Below are 9,743 nucleotides of genomic sequence, written 5' to 3' on the forward strand. Positions count from 1 at the left end.
AAGACACTAGTGTGGAATTTTTCAAGCTTCATAGGAAGATTATTAAAATGGATAACATTAGCAGGCATTTTAAAGAAAATTCTCATCAGTTGCCAAGTCATGCTCTTTGAGGTATCTGCCAGTGTGGGAGGGATGCATGGTCTCAAGGGGGCCTGTGCTTCATGGTCATCTCAGGCAGGGGGCTGCAAAGTTCATTAAATGATCTTATCTCGCTGCTGGTTCTGTTCAAAATAGCCTTGATATGATGAAGGATTTATGTTACCCCCACTTCAAATAAAAAGTACCGAGGGATGCATTTCATTACTGCCCTGTGACACTGGAGAAGCCACGGCTGCAGTGGTAATATTCCTCGTTTGTTTGTGTCACACAGAGAATTTATTTGCAAGAAGATTCCTGCTCCAAAGGTAAGGAAGTATTTGTTTTTTGTAGTAAGTTTTCCCTAACAATGTCAACAAGAAATGCGTTTGTTCTCTAACTTTAATTCTCACAAAAATATATTCTAGGAAAGATGAGAGTGTGAGGAAAATGCCAGGGAAGAGTGCCCAGTTTAGCGGAATTCTAAGGAAGCTGAGTAGCATTGATACAGAAAAAATATTTACAGATAATTTCCATGTTACAGTCCTGAATAAAACACCCAGAGATATAGCTTCTCAGTTGAGATATATTGTCAGCTGATGGGCTAATGCTAGCCAAGATTACACAGACACACTCATCTCTCAAAGTCTTTCTAACAGTGATCTGCTGCTGTGAGACATTTTAATTCAATGGTAGACACCTTCACATGAATCAGGCTACATTTTTCTTGCATGTTTTCTCTGAACTGGGTGATCTAATAAAGAGCATGAGCCCTGGGCAAAAATTATCTTCTTTGATCCTACACTGAGTCTTCCTGTACTCAAAAATCAAACAACAAAGCAAAGTGCATTCAAGATCTTTGACCAATAAATATTAATTTATTCTATATACTTGATCTTATGAATTCAGTAGTTCATAGGAGCAGGCTTCAAATGTATCCAGCAGTGGAGAAAGTCTAATGATCAGAAACAGTATTTGATCTCATGAGAAAACTACAGCCACTTTAAATATGCCTTAGATACTGAAAATTAAAAGTCAATGAAAGTCAAACAAATCTATGGAAAGCTCAGTAAAGGCATTTGGACATATTTTTATTGCATATCACTTTTGAATAGCTGTTTGCTTATTGCTCACCTCTGTGCAACTGCCAACACTGTCCTGTTTGTGTGTGCTGGAGGCAGGAAGGGTGGGAATGCAGGCAGCCTCCACAGAGAGCCAGGTGCAGGGAGTAGGACAACCTGGGTAGCACAGGGCTGTAGAAAAGGTTATCTAGGATAGTTTAGCAATACCTGTATGAGTGCAGTTTGGGCCACTAGAATGTGATAAAACATTAACTATTAAAGAGCATCCAAAGGAGGGCAACGAGGATGGTGAAGGGTCAGAAGGAGAATCCTTATGAGGAGCAGCTGAGGTCACCTCATTTGTTCAGCCTGGAGAAGGAGAGACTGAGGACAGAACTCATTGCAGTTTCCAACTTCCTTATGAGGGGGAGTGAAGGGACAGACACTGATCTCTTCACTCTTGTGCCACTCTTGTGCCCAGTGACAGGACACAAGGGAATGGTATGAAGCTGTGCCAAGGGAGATTTAAATTGGATGTCAAGAAAAGGTTCTTTCCCCAGAGGGTGTTTGGGCACTGGAACAGGCTCCTTAGGGAAGTGGTCACAGCACCAGCATGACAGAGTTCAGGAAGGATTTGGACAATGCTCTCAGGCACAGGGTGTGACTCTTGGGAATGGTGCTGTGCAGGGTTAGGAGTAAGACTCAATGATCCTTGTGGGTCCCTTCTAACTCAACTTTATCGCTCTATCAAATGCAGCTCCAGCAAAAAGTGGAAAAATATTTTCCAGATGGAAAATAGAGGTGGGGGAAAGAGCCAGAAAGGTGTTTGAAAGCACACGTTCAAGTCAGTCAGGTTAGTCAAGAGGGCTGGCATGAGAGGTGAAGAGGACACGAGGAGAAACTCAACAGACACAATATCAGAGAAGGGAGAAACAAAGGGACCTTTCATGGAATCCCTTGGCAGCAGGTTGAGGGAGAAGAGACAGTGCAGAATGGAAGGCAGCAAGTAGAAAAATATAAAAACCAGACATGGGAGCAGAACTAGGATAGTAATAAATGGATGGCTTACCTGGAGAGAAATGAAAGTATTGATTCTTCAAGCGTTTTGTTCAAAAGCTTTTAAGAATTTTAATCATCAGTCAGAGGGCTGCTGAGCTCTCTAGTACAAAAAAATCAAGTCACAGAATCAGTTCCCTCCAGTTTGATAATTCTATTGTTCAAGTGTCTGATATCCAGGTGTCTGATATCCAGGGAAAAGTGAAAGCAGATGAAAAGAACTGAAGCCCATCAGATGAGAAGGACAGAAAAGAACATAGTGTATGGCACTCGATAGCATTGATGTTGACACTCTAGCAGTATGAGATGCAAAACCCATGTAGCTGCCACAAGCCCAGTCTTAATATGTTTGCTTGTCATAAAGGTATCATATGGTTAGAAGTCCAAATTTTCTATTAGTAAAGCATTTGAAGAATAACGATTCGCCTTATTAGAAAAAAGAGGCTCAGATCCATCACTTTTCACAAAAAGAGCAATAAAGAACTGTGAAAATTAGGAAAAAGGATAATGGTTGAATTGAGACTGCTAAGTAGTTCTTGATTGAAAACATTTTCAAATATTAAAACTGTTTAATGTGTCTGTTAGAAATAATTTGGTAGATGCTACTATTGCTCAGTCACGTGTCAGTATGATTGTAATTTTCCTACACAGAAAATTCCTGATATTGGAGAAGTCCAATTAAATAGATTGAAATTTACCCCCAACAACTCCCTGACTGAACACACTCTGCTAAGAGCATGTACTTCAGATTCTGCCAAAACTAGGAAATGCTGGTGGAAGAATAAATAACACACCTAGAATTCCCTAATTTCATAGACAATACTGTTAACGAAGGAAAAGCATAAATTGCTAGTAATGCTGAACTACAAATGAAAATAAAATTGTACAGTACACATGGAAATTCACATATCCTTGCTGATGAAATACACTAACAGATTTTTGGAAGAGACTGGGACAGTTAGGGACTTGGATAGCAGCCTTCTGCATCCTCAGGCTGGTGCTCCAGATCATCTCCTGTAACTGCTCATGAACAAGGCAGAAAGGAGAAGGGAGCTGTGAGAGCAAGCTGTGACAAACCTCTCCCACAAGCTGCTCATGAGAGGCTTCAAGGCTCAGGCTGCTCATGAGATAAACCACAGTGCAACATGCCACACAAACCAAGAGTACAGGGGATTAAACTAAAGTGCTCTCTTCTGCCTCTGAAGAGTTTTAACCAGAGTTTGGAGACCCAAGTTAGGCTTGAAACCAGCATGATTCCCTAGGCAGGATCTCAAAGGAATCATCAGTCACCCTTTGAGATGTGAACTACTGCCAACTGGAGAAGCAGAAGATAAGTTATATATTCTAGACCCAAGGAAAAAGAGAGAAATCATGAATATGATCACTAGTCCTATTTTCCAAAATCAAAACAGATTTCTGATTGTTTTCACATCAAACAGTACTATTAGCATAGATAGTATTCTCCCCTGTATATATATCACTCAAATTTTATTATTCAATGCATATATAAAAACCATAGTCACAAAGCATGGTCCAACTAAAGTCAGAACAATAAAATATTGTATTATTTCTAGGGAAATGCATAACACTGAAAACTCTGACTGTGCTTTGTAAGAAGCACAAGAAGGAGGAAAAATAACTCTACTGACTCATTAGAAGTTTTGTGAATTTTAAAAATACATTTCATATAACAATGTGTTCTACTAGAGGAAGAAAATCCATGCTTTTCTTTGCATTCATTCTCTGGCTAAGAAACTTTTTACTCTCAATTCTCTCCATGAAAAAGTATTTCTAGTGGTGGTAGTGTTTTCTCACAGAAACAACGAGTTTCAGCCTCAAACGATTGATTTTTTTTTTCTTTTACCAAGAAATTGAGATATCACATCAAATTGATCTTACACTCCTCTTTCGTTCTACCAACATGATTTTTGAGTTCCAACTAACAGTACTAGTGTCACAGCTTCCCTCGTTTTGTAAGACCTCCTTCAGCAAGTTGAGGCTAGATAATAAAAACCAACTCTAAAAGTATTAAATCTAAAAATAAGCAATCATGGTTATCATGTGTTGGATAAAGCCTCCCTAGAGTTATCATTTTATTCCTTTCATTTGAGAGCACCTGCATTTGTTCATTGGCTTGCAACCAGGCCTCTGTCAGAGAAGATTACCAGAAAGAGCCTCTCATTATTGTTCTCTTGGAGGACTGTCACTAGAAGCTTAAAAAAAGCTTATTTAGTCCCAGCTGCAGGAGGGTGGTTTAAGTTAGAGCTAACTGCAAGGTCTATAGAAGTGCATGACAACTGCCTATGTGCTTTAATAGTGTATTTCTGCTCACCTGTTGCTCATACTGAGATTATTTGTGCAGACTGCTTTGGAGGATGCTTCCATGAAATCTTTTCCATTCTTCTCTTTCCCTATTAAATGAGGCCCCTTATCCTAACTACTCTGAGTGAGGCTTCAAGGCATGAAAATAAACTGTTTCCAGGTGATAACTGCTGCTGCAAAGCCATGATATAGGCTTAAGTCCTCCGAAAACAGCTGAAATAGGAGAGAAAAATATGAGAGCTAGAGAAATAGTGATAGAAGTCTGATATCCTTGACTGCTCACACACACTGAAGGGTTATGGTTTACGACAGGGATGGCAGGACAGAGGTGAATTCAAACATCCAGGCACGTGATGCATAAAGGGAAAAGAAACCATGTAAGTTACTGCAGTGGAGGTATTGTGCAGTTCCTACAATCACCATAAATGGGCTCAAACAGTTAATTCAAAATATAAGGTAATTTAGGATAAGGTGATTCTACAGTTCAGAGAAGGAAATGCCAGTGTAGTTGCATGTTGTGTTTATTAAGGACATATAAGGAACAGTAATGATGCAGAAATTCTGAAGTGTTCAGTAACTTTGATACCTACTTGCACATATTTGAGTGTTCTCCAGCCTTAGGGGAAATGAAAACAAAGAATATTATCTGATGAGGAAGAGAAAATTTGGCAACAAGATACCCATGTGTTAACACAATATAGAATATTGGAAAGAAGAATGACTTGGACAATGTTTTTAGTGTGCCTGATCAAGCACACACACAAAGAAAGTACCACAGATGTTTGACAGAGAAAGGTACTAATTACTGCCCCTGCCACAACTCACTGCCAGAAAAAAAAGGCACCCCTACGCTAAAATGGATAATATTGCACACACTTTGTGGTCTCAACAGAGTTCTAACATTCTTCTAAATACTGGTGCCAGCACCAGATATAAAGTGCATAGCAATGGAAACTATTTCTGAATATCTCTTTTAGTGGTTTTAAATTTTTTTCCTTGTAATTTTTTGCTGTGGGGGCAGGTGTTGGAAAGACACATCTATAAAATATATTAAATCCAGTACCAAGAACATACACAATCAAATCAGGGGGCATAACATTAAAAACCTGTAAAGGATATGTGTATTCTGAAAATATATGCCTGGGCTCAATTTCACCACATAGCAATGAGTTCCGTAATTTTGCCTTAATCAGGACTTATATTTACCCTTATATATATATATATATATATATATATATATATATATATATATAAGGTGCATCCACAGCATAGTAGACAGGAATTCATAATAATTCAAAAGGATGAAGCTATTGTGCTTTGCTATCTCTTCTGATAAAGAAACCTGAAGACATTATTTCCTGGCAGTTTATACTGGAGCCCCAGGTATATAGGGGAATTTTTCTTCCTGCACTCCAGAAAGACTTATTCTTAGAGATTAACTCCTAGGGTGGAGAGTCCATTAGTTTTACTTAGATGGTTTTTACCATATCTTTCTCATACCTTGAAGATTACTCCTAGTACACAAAAAGTTTAAAAGAGCAGTAATTGCGACCTGGGAAGAAATATCTGGATTGGCATTGATATATATGGGGATATTTATAGAACACATGTATTTTATGAAAACATGCACTTGTACTAAGTGAACTTTTTGACCTGAAATTGGTTATCACCTAGCACAGCTGGAGGTGTCCAGCAATACTTGCAATTCACATTACAGACTAACATCAACAATTATATAACCAGCTATAATTTTTTTCAGGACCAGAAAATATGCTCAGTAATTGTTTTCTGGAAGAGTTCAGGCTCAAGTGCTATGCTTCTATTCTTTGGAGGCCATGAACATATGAAAAGATTTAAAGGGAACCACAGGTGTTTTACAGGGAAATCCCAGCAAAAAGCAGACCTCTTCAAAAGTGCTGAATTCATTGTCAGCTCAAAGGGTCTTTATAATGTATCTGTCAATTTTTCACAAAACAGCCAATTATGTAAAGTTCCCAGTTTTGTGTTTTCTGATGATGCCTGCCAGGGGAATGGCAGCAGTTTCTTCAATCTTTTCCAAGCTAGTCTTGAGGGGCTTGTTTGCTATCTCTCTATGACTCTGATTAAAATAAATTACAAATAATTTCCATGAATTCAAACAAAGCATGAGAGAGCCCTAAATACTTGTTAAAAAATTAAATGTTCTGGAAAATATTATAATGGCATGTTGATGCAAAAGCACAGAGTGATTTGAAAGACAGCATGGATATACTAATTTCATATTTAATGAAGTTTTGAAAGTAATGATACAATTTTCTGGCTGCAATGTGGCAATCAGGGAATTTACTGTTAGTCCACAAAGAGTCATCCTGAGGCAAATATTCTTTCCCTAGGATAAGATTTACTCCAGCATTTATTTTAAGATGACTTTAACTAAAGATGAAAGTACAGAATCATCACAGATATAAAAATATAGTCAATGAATTTTCTCTGTTTTGAAAATTGAAGAAGAGGGGAAAATATTTAGTAAACATGATGGGATTTGCAATTATCTTATGAAATTATGTGCGTACTTTTATATACAAAAATTCTCTACATTTCCAAACAAAGCTAAATGCCAGAATAATTAAAGATAAATCATCAGAACAGCAGCCACTTTAAAATTTTAAAGACATGAAAATAATAAGGCAAAAAAATCCCATTAGATTTGGCAAAATTTTTTATTTTTTAAATTTGTGAGTTCATTAAGAAGTATCATAATTGCTAAATTACAGAATACAAGAGCACTGACCTGGTTGTGAACATGAATGTCACAGTCAGATGGAGGTGAGAGATATTTTAGGTACACAAGTAAGAATTCAGATCACTGTAGACAGCATATCCTCAAGTGCCAGAGTTAGGAAAGAAAAGCTTAAATAATGAGTCATGCCCACAGTAATCCTGATCCTACTGTGTGACCCTTATGCTGAAAATCCAAAACATCAAGAATGTGCTTTAGCCTTGAAAACAGATGAGAAACCAGTAACTTGTTATACAGTTGTTTCAAATTTTTCCTTTAGAGAAAATGAACAGCCAATACATGCGCCATGAAGTGCGGGGTTGTGAAACCAGTGACCTGAGAAACTTCTGGGAAAAGACCATTGAACAACAAACTCAGTATCTGCAAAATGAAAAAGAACGTCAGAGGAGAAGCGCTCTGACAAAGTGGGTAATCTGCATCCAGAAAGGTTACTTGAGTTTGCATTGTAATTAGTTTTTTAAAAGTAATACTTAAGTCTTGCAATGAAGTCTGAAAGTAATTTAGATTTATAGAAATCTGAAAAAAGCTTCCCAAATTAGGATGTAATGCTAATGTATTTAAGCTATGACTTCAAATGATAGAGAATATTTCATTCTTGTTCCATAAAGGAGTCCAAAGCATAGAACTTTCTGAAATTACCAGGACAATATATAACAGTGCAGACTTGCCTTGAACATGAAGGATTCTCTTCAGAACAAAGCTAGCACAGTAGTACCTGGCCCACATTCTTTCTCTGTGGCCTTGCTTTCACAAGAAAATACTTATGATTATTTAAGATAGTTTGATTTGTGTATAGTAAGTCCATTTTAAAGCAGATGGCCCAAGCATACTGGCTAGGGCCACCACCACTCATAGCCATATCTACCTTACTCAGTCATATTGCCCTTGATCATCCTGTGAGAAAGAGCAGTCTGCAGCAGTATCAGCACAGTTTTACTTCACATCAATTCTCAATGAGCTGAAGACATGTGCAAGATGCATACTTATGTTATTTATTATATTTTGTCTTGACACGATCCAGTGAGAAAGCAATTTCCCAGAACCTTCCTCATAGCCCACTTTGCATCGATACTTGAAAAATTAAGAGCAAGAACATCCTTACATTATTAACCCTGGATGAAAGAACACTAGAATTAGTCTCAAGCATGTTTTATCTGTTTGTGAGTAACCCAATCTCAATGTTACAACCCCTCAGTTGGGAAATTCCTCTCTTTTCCATTTGAGTAAACCCGTGGTACCTAGATACTGTCAACAAGAAAATAAAGGGCCACATACTACCGAAAGCTACCTGCTATGGGTCTCACAAGCTTCAGCATGTGCAGTGTCTCCAGGCTGAGCAGGACAGAGGAGGAGGGAGGCTGGGGGAGTGCTGGGTGATGTGACCCAGCAGATGGCAGCAGGCAATCTCCAGTGCAGGGGACAAGCCACTCTGGCACACAGGCACTCCAGAGAGGGCACGGCGGAGATGGAGATGAACCACAAAGCTCAGGTGATCCCTCACTGGGACTCAAGAGCTTGTCCTGAAGTACCATCCAGAAAAGAGCTCTAAAGGGGTAGGGTAGGGAAATTTGCATGACAATTGGGAAAAAGCACCAAAGAATATCCGCAGTGGAAAAGATGAAGAGTGTAAATCCATTCCATGTAACATTATGGGGACAAGCTAATCAATGTTTCTGTCCCTAGGCTCAGAAATGAATGGATGGAGAGGCTGGAAAAACGGATAAAGATGTTGAGGACCCAATCTGAAGACTCATCCAGCTGAAGAGTCCACACTCTTTACACGTTTGGGGGATAAAGAAATCTGTTTTGTAGGAAATCGTGATGCAAAAGCTGAAGTCAGTTTTACTTTGTAGCTTAAATGAGCTATAATTAATTAGCTGTCATTGTTAAAAGTTTCATATGTGAAATGCCAATTGTTGCTTTTAAGTTTATGCATCTGTCCCTTCATTTGATGAATGGAGAATGTAGCACTCTGAAGTATTTAACCCTAATAAATCATGGTTCACTGAGATGTAGATGCCTCGGAAAAGAGTTTAGTTACACAGCTGTGCTTTGCAAAGCATTTCCTCTATATTTTAGGTTTCTGTATAGACTGACTGTAATTTAATGAATTTTGATGATTTAATGAATAGTAGATATTTTATTTTTTTATGCAACACAGTCCAGTGTTGACTAAGGAATATGAGACATGCCCAATGCCACCACATCCCACAACACTAGGGAAGCCCAAACTGCTGGGAGCTACAGATCCAGATGTCAGAAGGTACCTGTGAAGTTGTTACCATATATGTATTGATAAACAGTCTCTGTGAGATACCTACAAGAGCTGCCTGATTAACCACATTAACTTAGCCCATACTGGCTAATTTGAGACACCATATGACCATTGGTAGAACAACTTTAAACCGTGACTGTTTCTGGTACCTGACCTGGCTTGTCTAGAGGTGGAT

At 38.3% G+C, this 9,743-nt stretch overlaps 1 protein-coding gene across 1 annotated transcript; it reads left to right on the forward strand.

Moving 5' to 3' along the window:
• Window positions 1–295: 295 nt before the first annotated feature.
• Window positions 296–9,346, forward strand: LOC306814778 (protein FAM240B-like). Its single transcript, XM_079331170.1, has 3 exons — window positions 296–404; window positions 7,553–7,697; window positions 8,977–9,346. Exons 2-3 carry the CDS (start codon window positions 7,558–7,560, stop codon window positions 9,053–9,055), a joined length of 219 nt encoding a protein of 72 aa, XP_079187296.1. The 5' UTR covers window positions 296–404; window positions 7,553–7,557; the 3' UTR covers window positions 9,056–9,346.
• The last annotated feature ends 397 nt before the right edge of the window (window positions 9,347–9,743 follow it).

This window comes from Erithacus rubecula (assembly GCF_903797595.1).
Source record: "Erithacus rubecula genome assembly, contig: SUPER_Z_unloc_2, whole genome shotgun sequence".
In the NCBI taxonomy this organism is placed as follows: Eukaryota; Metazoa; Chordata; class Aves; order Passeriformes; family Muscicapidae; genus Erithacus; species Erithacus rubecula.